At 39.2% G+C, this 16,205-nt stretch overlaps 1 protein-coding gene across 1 annotated transcript in view; it reads right to left on the reverse strand.

Annotated features, from left to right (window-relative positions):
* Nucleotides 1-16,205, reverse strand: part of LOC128647450 (probable ATP-dependent RNA helicase DDX60) — a 728,313-nt gene that overhangs the window by 137,975 nt on the left and 574,133 nt on the right. The window contains exon 30 of the mRNA XM_053700236.1: nucleotides 12,262-12,366. Within this exon, the coding sequence (XP_053556211.1) occupies nucleotides 12,262-12,366 (105 nt within the window). The remainder of the gene's footprint in view (nucleotides 1-12,261; nucleotides 12,367-16,205) is intronic.

A 16,205-nucleotide genomic window follows, 5' to 3' on the forward strand; every position in this document is an offset into this window, starting at 1 on the left:
CAGAGGTACAAATTAGAACACTGCCAGAAAAATATAATTAAATTTAATTAAATTGAGCAGGTCGACTCTCACCACCATGAAAGAAATGTATTTGTCAGGTAAGCAAAAAATGTGTTTTTTTCAGAAGGTGGTGAGAATTGCATGATTAATTTCTCATGGGAAGCAATATCCAAGCTTTGGAGTCCACGAGTAATGTGAGCGGCCAAAACATTTTTTGAAAGGCAGACATCTAATTTCCAGACACAGCTGCCTGGAGGTCCTTCCTACCAAAAGCCGCTTCAGAAGAAGCAAAAACATCAAAGTGGTAGAATTTAGTAAAGGTATGTAAGGATGACCATGTTGATGCCTTGTAAACAGAAACCTCAATTTTGAAAGCTCATGAAGTGGAAACTAATCTAGCTTAAACACCAGAGTGTGCAAAGGAAAAGTAGAGGGGTGCACTAAATAGCACCATACAGAAACATTTAAATGAATTCCTTCTAAAAAAATATATAACACTCGCAAAGAGAATCTACTTTATCCCAAAAATGTCTCCCTTAAACCTTTAGACTACATGAGTAATAAAGTCTAGTGTGTAAATTGGTATGTCTGTATATGATTGTGTATGAATATCCTCACTTACCCTAAGATGCACCCACTCTACTGTGCTTACCAGCTGCAAAAAATAAACTGCCTCCGGTAGAGAGCCCATCCAATGCTTTGCACATTACAGCAGAGGATCTATGTGTGTAGTATATTGATGACCGGACAGGAGGAGGCTAAAGGGCTGGGCCCCATGACACCTGTGGCAGGCTTGTGATTAACTCTCAATGGGTGTAATTGTGTCATTGGTCATACTCATGCCGATTATCTCCCCTCTGTCTGAAATAGCAGCATTCTGAGGGGGAAAATGGGCCCTAAATTGGTCTAAGGACCCCTTTCAACAAAGAATCTGTGGAGGCAAAGATAAGACTGCCTAATACTAGAGAGTTGGGAGGGATTAAGAGTTCTTGGAGTTTTGGGAATATTTTCCTCCTCCTGGTGGCCAGTAGAGGTGAACCCCAGGAGTAATGTCTCACTTCACCTCCTTATTAAAGAAAACTAGTAGTAAATTTAATTGTGTTGTTAAGGACAGTCATTTATAACTAAAGAAATAGGCATAGTCAATAGCAGGTATTGGAGAATTAGTTTTAGCCAAATTATTCTTCACAAAGAAAATAATATTTTGTTACATCCATCTTGTCATTGTGTCATTAGAATTTGTTAAAGGAAAAGTATACACCAATTTTCATATAACTGGATGTAATAGACACTACTATAAAAATAATATGCACAGATACTTATGTAAAAATCCAGTATAAAACCGTTTAAATACTTACTTAGAAGCTCCTAATTGAGCTCTGTTGAACAGGTTAGCTGGAACACCCACTGAAAGTGCTTGTATACTAAAAAAAAAGACACTCCCCCCCACCCCCCTTCCTCTGCAAATGAAAAGACTCTTTTCTCCAAACAGGTGCAAGCTGGAGTAGGTGTCTGAAAGTCATTGCAATGTTATTTAAAAATAAGCAAAACTACATTTTTTTAAAACAAAGCCTGTATAGGCTATATAAATGGATCATCTACAAAACATTTATTCAAAGAAAAATCTAGTGTATAGTGTCCCTTTAAAGAAATTCTGTTTGACTTCTGTTTCCTACTGGGAATGTCCTCTGGGAAGCAGAATAGTGCAGAACTGTAAATATGAAGCCTTTCCAAGATTCAGAATATGCTTTCCTGACTTTTTCTGTTGCACACATTTGTTCTTCCTTTATTAGTTTAATAGACAACTCATTTTGCATTTTCAAACAAATACAAAGAATACAGTCACAATATGGAATTTCTGCATTCATCTGAATCGGGATACATGTGTTATGTCAACCCAAGAATGGATATTAAATTGTTATGTCATTCACATCAAATGCAAATTGTCTTTGTTTTTGTATATTTTAAGACATGGATATTGAACTGTTTGAATATTATTTTTTACTGCTTAATAAAGCAAATGAGTCAAATACATACAGCATATAATCTATGACCTATATTTATCAAAGTCTGGCGGACCTGATCCGCCAGTGCGGATCAGGTCCGCCAGACCTCGCTGAATATGGAGAGCTTCACGCTCTGCGTATTCAGCATTGCACCAGCAACTAACAAGAGCTGCTGGTGCAACGCCGCCCCCTGCAGACTCACGGCCAATCGGCCACCAGCAGGGGGGGTGTCAATCAACCCGATCGTACTCGGAGCAGGCGGACAGGTTTTGGAGCAGCGGTCTTTGTGACCGCTGCTTCATAACTGCTGTTTCTTGCGAGCCTGCAGGCTCGCAAGAAACACGGGCATCAAGCTCCATTCGGAGCTTGATAGATAGGCCCCTATGAGTGCTTGAATTACTTTTATCACATAACGTGAAGGTAAACATTACATACTTTTTCTTTATACCTCATTAAAGAATGCATTTTAAAATATATTTCTGTTTTTCATTTGTGTCTTAATTAAACCTACTTTTTCTTTACAGGTGTACAGATACTTGCAATTCATCACAATACAGCTGTAAGAGTTGACTGGCTCTAGCCAGTGTGCATGAATTATTGGTGCTCTATAAATAAATAATAATAATAATTTATATGAAAGATCACTATTTGAACATGTTAAGGGGTTGATTTAACAAGGGCCGAATGGCCCCTGTTCCCCATGTTTCAGTGCGAGCCTTCAGGCTCGCCGGAAAAAGCAGTTAAGAAGCAGCGGTCTTAAGACTGATTTTAACCAATCAGCCAATCGGATTGAACTTGAATCTGATTGGCTGATTCAATCAGCCAATCAGATTTTTCTACCTTAATTCCAATTGGCTGATAGAATCCTATCAGCCAATTGGAATTCGATGGACGCCATCTTGGATGACATCATTTAAAGGAACCTCATTCGTCGGGAAGTCGTCGTGCGGGATGGATGCTCCGTGGCGGAGGAGCGAAGAAAGAAGATTGAAGATGCCGCTTTGCTTGAAGACATCACCGGATGGAAGAAGACTCTCTGCCGCTTGCTTGAAGACATCGCCGGATGGAAGAAGACTCTCTGCCGCTTGCTTGAAGACATCACCCGGATGGAAGAAGACTTCACTGCAGCTTGCTTGAAGACATCGCCCGGATCGGATGAAGAGCTCTGCCCGGCGGGGAGAATACAAGGTAGGGAGATCTTCAGGGGGGTAGTGTTAGGTTTATTTAAGGGGGGTTTGGGTTAGATTAGGGGTATGTGGGTGGTGGGTTGCAATGTTGGGGGGTGGTATTGTGGGGGGTTTTTCAGGCAAAAGAGCAGTTTTCTTTGGGGCATGCCCCGCAAAAGGCCCTTTTAAGGGCTGGTAAGGTAAAAGAGCTAACTTTTTTAATTTAGAATAGGGCAGGGGAATTTTTTTTATTTTGGGGGGCTTTATTATTTTATTAGGGGGCTTAGAATAGGTGTAATTAGCTTAAAAATCTTTTCATCTTTTTTTATTTTTTGTAATTTAGTGTTTGTTTGTTTTTGTAATTTAGTTTAGTTTATTTAATTGTATTTTAGTTAGATATTTGTAGTTTATTTAATTTATTGATAGTGTAGGTGTATTTGTAACTTAGGTTAGGATTTATTTTACAGGTAAATTGGTAATTATTTTAACTAGGTAGCTATTAAATAGTTATTAACTATTTAATAGCTATTGTACCTAGTTAAAATAAATACCAAGTTACCTGTAAAATAAATATAAACCCTAAAATAGCTACAATGTAATTATTAATTATATTGTAGCTATCTTAGGGCTTATTTTATAGGTAAGTATTTAGATTTAAATAGGAATATTTTAATTAATAATATTAATATTTATTTTAATAAGACTTTAGTTAGAGATGTTAGAGTTAGATAGGGTTATTATACTTAATATATATATATATATATATAATAACTATATTAACTATATTAACCCTAATATAATTAGGGTTAATATAGTTAATATATATAATATAATAACTATATTAACTATATTAACCCTAATATAATTAGGGTTAATATAGTTAATATAGCTGGCGGCGGTGTAGGGGGATTAGATTAGGGGTTAATGTATTTAATATAGCTGGCAGCGGTATAGAGGGATTAGATTAGGGGTTAATACATTTATTATAGGTGGCGGCGGTATAGGGGGATTTAGATTAGATGCAAAAGAGCTGTTTACTTTGTGACAAAGCCCCGCCAAAAGCCCTTTTAAGGGCTGGTAAAAGAGCTGAATTCTTTGGGGCATGCCCCGCAAAAAGCCCTTAGACTTAGGTTTAGTGGTAGGGATAGTTTAGTATTTTAGGGGTTAAATAGTTTAATATAGCTGGCGGCGGGGTAGGGGGATTAGATTAGGGGTTAATTAATTTAATATAGGTGGCGGCGGGGTAGGGGGATTAGATTAGGGGTTAAATAATTTAATATAGCTGGCGGCGGGGTAGGGGGATTAAATTAGGGGTTAATAATTTTAAAATAGATGGCGGCGGTGTAAGGGGCTCACTTTAGGGGGTAGTTTAATGTAGTTGGCGGCGGGGTAGGAGCTCACATTAGGGGGTTATACTTTTATTGTAGGTAGCGGCGGGGTCCGGGAGTGGCGGTTTAGGGGTTAATAAATTTATTAGGGATTGCGGCGGGGGATCGCGGTTGACAGCTAGATAGACATTGCGCATGCGTTAGGTGTTAGGTTTATTTTGTAGCTAGTTTAGGGAGTAACGGGGCTCCAATAGACAGAGTAAGGCTTACTATGGCTGCTTTTTGTGGCGAGGTGAAAATGGAGTAGAATTTCTCAATTTTCGCCACGTAAGTCCTTACGCTGTATATTGGATACCAAACTGCGCGGGTTTGGTATACCTGCCTATGGCCCAAAAACTACGGGCGACGGCAGAAATATACGAGCGTAACTTCTAGGTTACACCGTATATAGGATACCAAACCAGCGCAAAATTCAGCGTCGCCGGCATTTGCGGGCGACGCTGCATATCGGATCGGGCCCCTGACTAGCAGGAGGAGGCAAAGAGCACCACAGTTAAACTGTTAAGTATCACTCCCTTACCCACAGCCCCCAGTCATTCGACCAAAGGGAAATGGAGAAAAAGGAGTAACACAAGGTGTAGAGGTGCCTGAGGTTATAGTCAAAAGAACAACTGTCTTAAAATAAAGGGTGGGGCCGTGGACTCACCATATCCAGAAATAAATAAATTTATCAGGTAAGCATAAATTTTGTTTTTCTTTCCTAAGATATGGTGAGTCCACGACTTGAGTAATTACTGTTGGGAACCAATACCCAAGCTAGAGGATACGGATAAATAGGGAGGGACAAGCCAGGCAGTCCTAAACAGAAGGCACCACCGCTTGAAGAACCTTTCTCCCAAAAGAAGCCTCAGCCTCAAACTTGTAAAATTTTGAAAAAAGTATGTAGAGAAGACCAAGTTGCAGCCTTGCAAATTTGTTCAACAGAAGCTTCATTTTTGAAAGCCCAAGACGAGGAAACAGCTCTTGTGAAATGAGCCGTAATTCTCTCAGGAGGCTGCTGTCCAGCAGTCTCATAAGCCAAAGGAATTATACTTTGTAACCAAAAAGAAAGAGTAGTAGCAGTAGCTCTCTGACCTTTACGTTTCCCAGAGAAACAGACAAAGGGGGCAGAGGACTGGCGAAAATCCTTAGTCGCCTGTAAGTAGAATTTTTAGAGTCTATACAACATCCAAATTGTGTAACAAACGTTCTTTGGAAGAAGAAGGATTAGGATACAGAGAGGGAACAACAATTTCCTGATTGTTATTTCTATTAGAAACAACCTTAGAATTAGGAAACCTAACTTAGTACGCAGAACCGCCTTATCGACATGAAAAATAAGCTAAGGGGAATCACACTGCAGAGCTGAGAGTTCCGAGACTCTTCGAGCAGAAGAGATAGCAACAAGAAACAAAACCTTCTAAAATAACAACTTAATGTCTATGGAATGCAACGGCTCAATCGGAGCCAGCTGTAAAACTTTAAGAACAAGATTAAGGCTCCTTGGAGGAGCAACAGACTTAAAGACAAGCCTGATTTTGACCAAGGCCTGACAAAAAGATTGCACATCTGGCACATCCGACAAATGTTTATGTAGTAAAACTTATAAAGCAGAAATCTGACCCTTCAGTGTACTGACTGACAATCCCTTCTCCAGGCCTTCCTGAAGAAAAGATACAATTCTAGGAATTCTAATTCTACTCCAAGAGTAGCCCTTGGATTCACACCAATAAAGATATTTACACCATATCTTATGGTAAATCTTTCTAGTAACAGGCTTGCAAGCTTAAATCATGGTCTCAATGACTGAATCAGAAAAACCACGCTTAGACAGAATTAAGCGTTCAATCTCCAAGCAGTCAGCTTCAGAGAAACGAGATTTGGATGAAGGAAGGGACCCTGAATCAGGAGGTCCTTCCTCAGAGGTAGTCTCCAAGGTGGGAGAGATGACATCTCCACTAGGTCTGAAAACCGGATCCTGCAAGGCTATTAGAATCACTGATGCCCTCTCCTGATTGATACAAGCAATGACTCGTGGAAAGAGAGCAAATGGAGGAAAAAGGTATGCCAACCTAAAAACCCAAGGAACCACCAGCGCATATATCAGAATGGCCTGCAGATCTCTTGACCTTGAACCGTACCTTGGAAGCTTGGCCTTCTGACAGGACACCATCAGATCTAACTCCGGCACCCCCATTTGAGGACTAAGCTGGAAAACACCTCTGGATGGAGTTCCCACTCCCCGGGATGAAAAGTCTGTCTGCTCAGAAAATCCGCTTCACAGATATCTACTCCTGGAATATGAATGGCAGATAGACAGCAATTGTGGGTCTCTGCTCACTGAACAATCCTAGTAACTTCCTTCATGGCTAAGGAACTCTGAGTTCTTCCCTGGTGATTGATGAAAGCCACAGAGGTTATGTTGTCTGACTGGGACCTGATAAACTGGGCTGAGAACAACTGAGGCCAAGCAAATAAAGCATTGTAAATCGCCCTCAACTCCAAGATGTTGATGGGAAGAGCAGACTACTCCCGAGTCCAAAGGTCCTGAGCTTTTAACAAGTTCCAGACTGCTACACCTAGCAGGCTGGCATCCATGGGTTTGATCACCCAGGAAGGTCTCCGAAAGCATGTGCCCTGAGACAGATGTTCCTGAGAAAACCACCATGGGAGAGAATCCCTTTATGATTGATCTGACTCTATTCTGTGATGGTCCCTGTGAATAGGAACATGAAGATAGGCATCCTTTACATACTTTAGGTCTATGGTTGTCATGAACTGACCCTCTTGTACTAAAGGAAGAATGGTGCATATAGTCTCCATCTTGAGGGATGGAACTTTGGGAAACTTGTTTAGACATTTCAAGTCTAGAATGGGACGGAAAGTTCCCTCTTTTTTGGGAACCACAAATAGGTTGGAGTAGAACCCGAAACTATGTTCCTGCACTGAACTGGAACTATCACTCCCAGGGAGGAAAGATGTTGTATACATTTCAAGAATGCCTCTCTCTTTATCTGGTCTGCAGATAATCTTGAGAGAAGGAATCAACCTCTGGGAGGAATAGTCTTGAATTCCAATTTGTAACCCTGGGATACTATGTCCACAGTCCAGGGATCTGGGACATCTCGTATCCAGGCTTGAGAGAACTGAGAAAGTCTGCCCCCCACCGGATCAGATCCCAGATTGGGGGCAAACCCTTCATGCTGATTTGGAATCAGCTGGGGGTTTCTTTGATTGTTTCCTTTTGTTCCAAGACTGATTGGGTTTCCAAGAAGACTTGGATTGTTCCTGCTTGTAAGAAGAAGGGGAAGGCTTTCCTCTGAAGTTACAAAAGGAATGAAAATTACTCTGACATCCTGTAGGCATATTCTTCAGATCTTGAGGTAGAAAAGACCCTTTTCCACCCGTAATATCAGAGATAATTTCTGCCAAACAGGGTCCGAACAAGGTTTTGCCCTTGTAATCAATTGCCAGAAGCTTGACTTTAGAGGAAAACGTCCGCAGACCAGCATTTCAACCATAACGTCTTGCGGGCTAGGACAGCGAAACTAGAAGTTTTAGCTCCTAGTCTAACAATCTGTAAAATGGCATCTGCAATAAATGAATTGGCCATTTTAAGAGCTTTAATCCTATCTTGAATTTCATCCAAGGAAGTCTCTACTTGAAGAGAATCAGACAAGGCGTCTAACCAATAAGATGCCACACTAGTCACGGTGGCAATACACACCGCAGGTTGCCATTGGAAACCTTGATGGACATAAATCTTTTTCAAATAAACCTCCAGCTTTTTGTCCACTGGATCCTTAAAAGAGCAGCTATCCTCAATAGGAATAGTGGTTCTCTTAGCCAGAGTGGAAATGGCCCCTTCAACTTTGGGTACAGTATACCAAGGGTCTTTAATGGAGTCCTCGACAGAAAACATTTTCTTAAAAATGAGAGACGGGGAAAAAGACACCCCTGGTTTCTCCCATTCCTGTGATATAATCTCCCTAGCATGGTCCGGCACAGGAAAAACATCTGAAGTGGAAGGTTCATCAAAGAAACTATTACGTTTACTAGATTTCTTAGTAGTGACAACAACAGGGATATTGAAGTAATCTAAAGTAGCTAAAACCTCCTTTAACAATACACGAAGGTGTTCAAGTTTAAATCTAACAATTAGTACGTCAGGTGACACCAACGTCACCAGAGTACTACTAAGAGGCGCCTAGGGCAGATGTAACACAATGGAAAATCTTCAATATAGTACAATTTAGACAAAAATTACCATAGATGCTGTAAATGGTAAGGTGCTGTACAAAGATGGATAAAGCTACAATACAAGGTGATCAAAACAGGAATCTCAATCCTAACAGATGCAAAATTACAAAGGACAATTCCAAAGATAGAAAAAGACCAGAAAATGATGGTTATATGGGTATATAAGAACTATATTAGTCCAATATAAATGGTTAGTTGGTCAAGTCCAGCAAAGTCCAATTATTAGTACCAAAAGGATATATATAGTAGGTAATGTTTCAAGACAAAGTAGGCTGCTCCTCCAGAGTGTTATGCCAGGAACACAGGTAGATAATCTAGAAGAAAATAGATAGAGGGCGCCACATGGTGCAGATCATATGAGATAAAAAAACAAAGCAACAGTATGATCAAAGGAATCCTACTCACAAATTGTGGCGCACATAAGAGTGCAGTAATCGCAGTCCGGAACCGCACGTCGTCCGGTAGACCACAATGGATCGGAACAGCCAATAGAATGCGAGCTCAATCTGATTGGCTGATTGGATCAGCCAATCGGATTGAACTTGAATCTGATTGGCTGATTCCATCAGCCAATCAGATTTTTCCTACCTTAATTCCGATTGGCTGATAGAATCCTATCAGCCAATCGGAATTCGAGGGGCGCAATCTTGGATGACGTCCCCTAAAGGAACCTTCATTCTTCAGTTGGACGTCGAAAGAAGAGGATGGATCCGCGCCGGAGGTCTTCAAGATCAGCCGCTCATCATCGGATGGAACAACATAGAAGATGCCGCCTGGATGAAGATGTTTGCCGGTCCGGATGTCCTCTTCTTCCCGGATAGGATGAAGATTTCTTCCCGAAGATGGACTTCTTCATTTGCCGCTTGGATCAAGACTTCAGCAGGAGGATGGACGTCACTCTTCAGCCCCCGCTTGGGCTTGGATCAAGACTTCGGAGGCTTGGATCAAGACTTCGGAGGACGGATTGGTGAACCCGGCGTGGTGAAGATAAGGTAGGAAGATCTTCAGGGGCTTAGTGTTAGGTTTATTTAAGGGGGGTTTGGGTTAGATTAGGGGTATGTGGGTGGTGGGTTGTAATGTTGGGGGGGGGTATTGTATGTTTTTTTTTACAGACAAAAGAGCTGAATTCTTTGGGGCATGCCCCGCAAATGGCCCTTTTCAGGGCTGGTAAGGTAAAAGAGCTTTGAACTTTTTTAATTTAGAATAGGGTAGGGAATTTTTTTATTTTGGGGGGCTTTGTTATTTTATTAGGGGCTTAGAGTAGGTGTAATTAGTTTAAAATTGTTGTAATATTTTTCTAATGTTTGTAAATATTTTTTTATTTTTGTAACTTAGTTCTTTTTTATTTTTTGTACTTTAGTTAGTTTATTTAATTGTAGTTATTTGTAGGTATTATATTTAATTAATTTATTGATAGTGTAGTGTTAGGTTTAATTGTAACTTAGGTTAGGATTTATTTTACAGGTAATTTTGTAATCATTTTAACTAGGTAGCTATTAAATAGTAAATAACTATTTAATAACTAGTGTACCTGGTTAAAATAAATACAAAGTTGCATGTAAAATAAATATTAATCCTAAAATAGCTACAATGTAATTATTATTTATATTGTAGCTATATTAGGGTTTATTTTACAGGTAAGTATTTAGCTTTAAATAGGAATAATTTATTTAATAAGAGTTAATTTTTTTCGTTAGATTTAAATTATATTTAATTTAGGGGGTGTTAGTGTTAGGGTTAGACTTAGCTTTAGGGGTTAATCCATTTATTAGAGTAGCGGTGAGGTCCGGTCGGCAGATTAGGGGTTAATAATTGAAGTTAGGTGTCGGCGATGTTAGGGAGGGCAGATTAGGGGTTAATACTATTTCTTATAGGGTTATTGAGGCGGGAGTGAGGCAGATTAGGGGTTAATAACTTTATTATAGTAGCGGTGAGGTCCGGTCGGCAGATTAGGGGTTAATTATTGTAGGTAGCTGGCGGGGACGTTGTGGGGGGCAGATTATGGGTTAATAAATATAATATAGGGGTCGGCGGTGTTAGGGGCAGCAGATTAGGGGTACATAGGGATAATGTAGGTGGCGGCGGTGTGCGGTCGGCAGATTAGGGGTTAATTATTGTAGGTAGCTGGCGGCGACGTTGTGGGGGGCAGATTAGGGGTTAATAAATATCATGTAGGGGTCGGCGGTGTTAGGGGCAGCAGATTAGGGGTACATAAGTATAACGTAGGTGGCGGCGGTGTGCGGTCGGCAGATTAGGGGTTAAAAAATTTTAATAGAGTGGCGGCGATGTGGGGGGACCTCAATTTAGGGGTACATAGGTAGTTTATGGGTGTTAGTGTACTTTAGAGCACAGTAGTTAAGAGCTTTATGAACCGGCGTTAGCCCAGAAAGCTCTTAACTCCTGGCTTTTTTCTGCGGCTGGAGTTTTGTCGTTAGATTTCTAACGCTCACTTCAGCCAAGACTCTAAATACCGGCGTTAGAAAGATCCCATTGAAAAGATAGGATACGCAAATGGCGTAGGGGGATCTGCGGTATGGAAAAGTCGCGGCTGCAAAGTGAGCGTTAGACCCTTTCCTGACTGACTCTAAATACCAGCGGGCGGCCAAAACCAGCGTTAGGAGCCTCTAACGCTGGTTTTGACGGCTAACGCAAAACTCCAAATCTAGGCGAGTGTCTTTTAATTTGTTAAGTGCATGGTCTCCCCAACTGGAAGAAAAACACTTACCTGCTCTGCTGTCCGGCATGTAGACAGTTAGAAGGTATGAGAAGACACAGTTCTTCACAGAGACCTTTGAAAAATAAAGAACAGAGTAGGCAACTCTGGCTTTCTAAACTAGGGCAGCAATTGTTAGTAAAACTCAGTAAGTACCTCTTTACAAGTTCCTAAATGCTTTAAAGCCACCACTACCCGACTGCAAGGAATGACGTGGAATACAGCTATACCCCAAAACTTGCTTGTAGATTAAATCAAAATTTTTCTTCAGACACCTAAACTTCACCTCCTCCATGCACCAAAGGCAAAGAGAATGACTGGGGGTTGTTGGTAAGGGAGTGATACTTAACAGTTTAACTGTGGTGCTCTTTGCCTCCTCCTGCTGGCCAGGAGTGATATTCCAACAGTAATTACTGAAGCCGTGGAATCACCATATCTTAGGAAAGAAACTTATTTGAGTGTTGCTTACTGACCAATAAAGACAACTACTAAAGATAATATTGATTGGTGGACAAGAACATACCTCTACTAAGTTAAAAATAAATCCCCTTTTTTTAAAAAAAAAAAACAACAATACATTTTCTGTAAAACACCATCTTTTACATGCAACAAATAAAAAACACTTTAATTTTCCAATTAGTTTTTAATGCAATAACATTTAACATGTTTATATGCTTTTCATTAACAAGAATTATTGGAAATATTTGTTCACAATGTCACTTTAAGACAAACAATGTTGTATTACCTACCTCATGTATTAAGAAGTGTAATGAAAATAGAAAGTATAGCTTCAGCATGTGAATTTCAAGTGGTTGTTTAAATGACATCAGAGAGTGCTTCAAGACCGATAGAGCCTAGTTTGAAATGTGAAAAAATATAGATAATTAATAACAACATTTGAGTTGCCATTTGAGGCACTGTGTCGTGTGGCTATAGGTCATCTAACTTTTCTAATTTGCTTCTAGGGGCCGATTTACTAAGGTATGGGTGGACGTGATCCGCTTAATTTTTCCAGCCGGCACTGTGAATGATTAATCAGTGTCTCTAATAATAATCTGAAATGTTCAACTGTTTGTTTGTGTGTTTGACTTTGTCAATAATGGTGACTTAGATGAAGATCAGACCACATTTTATGAGTAATCAATGAAGAAACCCAGGTATTTCCTAAGGTTTCACAAACTTTTTTTTACAACCTCAACTTCTTGCCTCATAGAACAAGTTCCTCTGTCAAGGATATTGGAATCATAAAAATGCCCTCAAAACCTTATAAGACAAACAAATAAAAAAAATATAATTCTATAAAACAATCCACTCTACCATATGCACACAAGAAAACTTTAAATAATCACTGGGAAATTAAATAAAAATAAAAATGAGACAACCTTGTCAGCTTTGAAGAATACTTAACAATGAGACATGATACTTTACAAGGGCAATAGAAGCATTATGAATTCCACATGTTTGAAGAGCTTTAGGTGAAAAATCCCAACCACTCCTCTAGAATGCCCTTGAACACCCATGGCCTTTCCATTATTGGCATATGTGAGGTTTTGTAGATGATTTTTATTCTTTTCAGTGAGACTACTTTACACTAATAAAAGAGGCATGAATAGTTTTCTATAGATTAAGTAACTTATTGTTTGACCTGAGGGTTTCCAGTGTGCAGATAGTAATGCAGATAGTAATGCAGCAGCATATAAAAGGGTACTTTCTATGCAAGAGGATTGCAAGGGCCAGGCCAAGGTAACTAAAAATATCCAGTGATGCAGACCAGTCGATATTAGTATAACAGACAGTTCATGTCCTATACTTAACAAGAGGAACTGTTGTTTCCTCTGACCCCAATCAATATAGTTTTTTTAGGTTATTACAGACTTTTCATATTCAATAGCCCAGATGACCTATTGCCAGCTACTACCTTTTAAATCAATTACATTTATATATTATAAATAAGCACTTTTTACATTAAGAAAAAGTAACATAAACAATGACACAACAAACAAACATGATCATTGTATCCATAAAGCCCCTGTTCTAATCCCTTATATTGACATTCAGATATTTCTATGGTTTTGTAACATGCAATGTTCATATTTAATAAGTGTTTACTGTGAATGTATTATAAATATTTCACATTTCAACTTGTAATATGAGCAAAACCCCAACACACGCAAAAAGCTTCGGTCTACTGAAGTTATCAAGCGAGCAGGAGCGCTAATTTGCACTCCACTCGTAATATAGTCCATAAAAGGTTGACAATTCTGAAGACAAATTACTAAAGGTGTTTGTATGTGACCAAAATATAATGAGATTTTCAAATGAACAGGACTTTTCCTTTGAGCTTCTCACTACAAGTCATTTGCAAATTTAAAATCATACTTTTAGAATATTTTTATACATATTCCTCTCTCAGGAATGGAGCCAATTCAAAATTAAAAAAATTGGGTAATAGTAAATTAAATTGATGAGCGTGATCAAACTAAGGGCTAGATTATGCATGGAGCATTAAGTGTAGCAAACGATTAATAAGGAGTATTTTGCGGCTCTTTGTTCTTTAGAAATAGCACACATTATATTATGAGTTAAAAGTAAATGCGTTCACTTGAGCTCAATTTAATCTAACGCGTCGGGTAGCGTGATTTTAGAGCTCTGGTTAACTGTTATGCAAAACAAAAAAAAATACATTAAAAAGTTCAGTTATACTGATAATAATACTGTCTGATAAAAAAAATATTTTAAAAGGGGGCATGTCGAAGGAGAAACTTGGAGCAGTCACATTTTCAGGAGCTCTGGAGGATAGTAAAATAATCCACTTGTTATTGCCCTAACCCCACAGCATCTGTCAAATTTAAGCAAAATACAGTGTCCAAAATGAAAAAACAAACAAAAGAAAAACCCACCATTATACCTAACACTAATATACATGCCTTTGTATGGCACTGCCCTAAAGATAATTCAGATATTTTACACACAAAAAAATGACAAGACCTCCCATCTATAATACAAGTAACCTCCACCCCCAAAATAATTAAGTCTACCTAAAAAAACATAAATTATGCTTACCATATAATTTCCTTTCCTTCTGTATGAGTTAAGTCCACAGCTTCATCCCTTACTTGTGGGAATTCAGAACCTGGCCACCAGGAGAAGGCAAAGACTCCCCAGCCAAAGGCTTAAATACCTCCCCCACTTCCCTCATATCCCAGTCATTCTGCCAAAGGAACAAGGAACAGTAGTAGAAATATCAGGGTATAAATGGTACCAGAAGAACAAAACAAAAATGTAGGTCCGCCCATCGGAGAAACGGGCGGGGGCTGTAGACTCTCCTCATACAGAAGGAAAGGAAATGATCTGGTAAGCATCATTTATGGAAAAAACAAACAATTGAGTCCAACAAAACAATTGATTAGAATAAATGGTAAGAACAAATACTCCCCTTAAGGAGCGGAGCCGCTGCCTCCCACAGTTTATCCCAGCGAACTGTTAGTAGATATGGATAGGTTAAGGGGGCGATTGCTCCAATAGGAAATCCGCCGACTTAGAATCGATCCAGAGGGCTCTGGAAATTAAAAGACTCCAAATTTGTGTCTGTATATACTCGATGAAATATGAGTGCAGTATTCTCACTGAATCAGAAATCCAGTGCCAGCAACGCCACAATATGACAAAGGAAACCTTGTTGTCTTCATAAAAAACATAGATTTATTGAGCTCTATGCATTTCAACGAACCAGTTGTCTTTCTCAAGGGCAATTTAAAAGGCTAAACAAAGTAAGCTATATTGTGGCAAGTACTGGTGGTTTAAATACACTGTACACAGGATCCAGCTTCTGGTCTGCCGGAAAGTTGGATTTACATCAAAATCATGTTCACAATTTGTTTTTATTTCCAACCGAAAGATCAGAAAAAATAACCTTATCTAAAAAGTAGAACAAAATTAAATACAGAAAAAAGGTTAAAAAACCATCTTGTAAAAAGTTATAATTACTCGTTCCTTTCGGGTGGAAATAAAACTAACCAATCAGACCGGGTTAGGTTTGAAACAACCAATCAGTGTAAGTTCCCTTTCGAGTAGGTACAGATGTACTAGTCCTCAAATAAGTCCGATCGTCTTCAGGTAGTCACATGATGTTAAAGGGCCAATCCGAATGCAGTCTTCCTTTCCATCTTCACCATCAACAGTAAATGATTGGCCGAAATTGCACATGTGATTTACCACGAACACTCTGGACTTTAAACTTTAAGATGGAAAGGAAGACCGCATTCGGATTGGCCCTTTAACATCATGTGACTACCTGAAGACGATCTGACTTATTTGAGGACTAGTACATCTGTACCTACTCGAAAGGGAACTTACACTTTGATTGGTTGTTTCAAACCTAACCTGATCTGATTGGTTAGTTTTATTTCCACCCAGAACGAGTAATTATAACTTTTTACGAGATGTTTTTGAACCTTTCTTCTGTATTGAATTTTTTTCTACTTTTTAGACAAGGTTATTTTTTCTGATCTTTCGGTTGGAAATAAAAACAAATTGTGAACATGATTTCGATGTAAATCCACCTTCCGGCAGACCAGATGCTGGATCCGTATACAGTGTATATAAACCACCAGTACTTGCCACAATGTGGCCTACTTTGTTTAGCCTTTTAAATTGCTCTTGAGAAAGATCACTGGTTTGTTAAACGCGTAGA

The sequence above is a fragment of the Bombina bombina genome, chromosome 2 (assembly GCF_027579735.1).
Source record: "Bombina bombina isolate aBomBom1 chromosome 2, aBomBom1.pri, whole genome shotgun sequence".
Classification (NCBI taxonomy): Eukaryota; Metazoa; Chordata; class Amphibia; order Anura; family Bombinatoridae; genus Bombina; species Bombina bombina.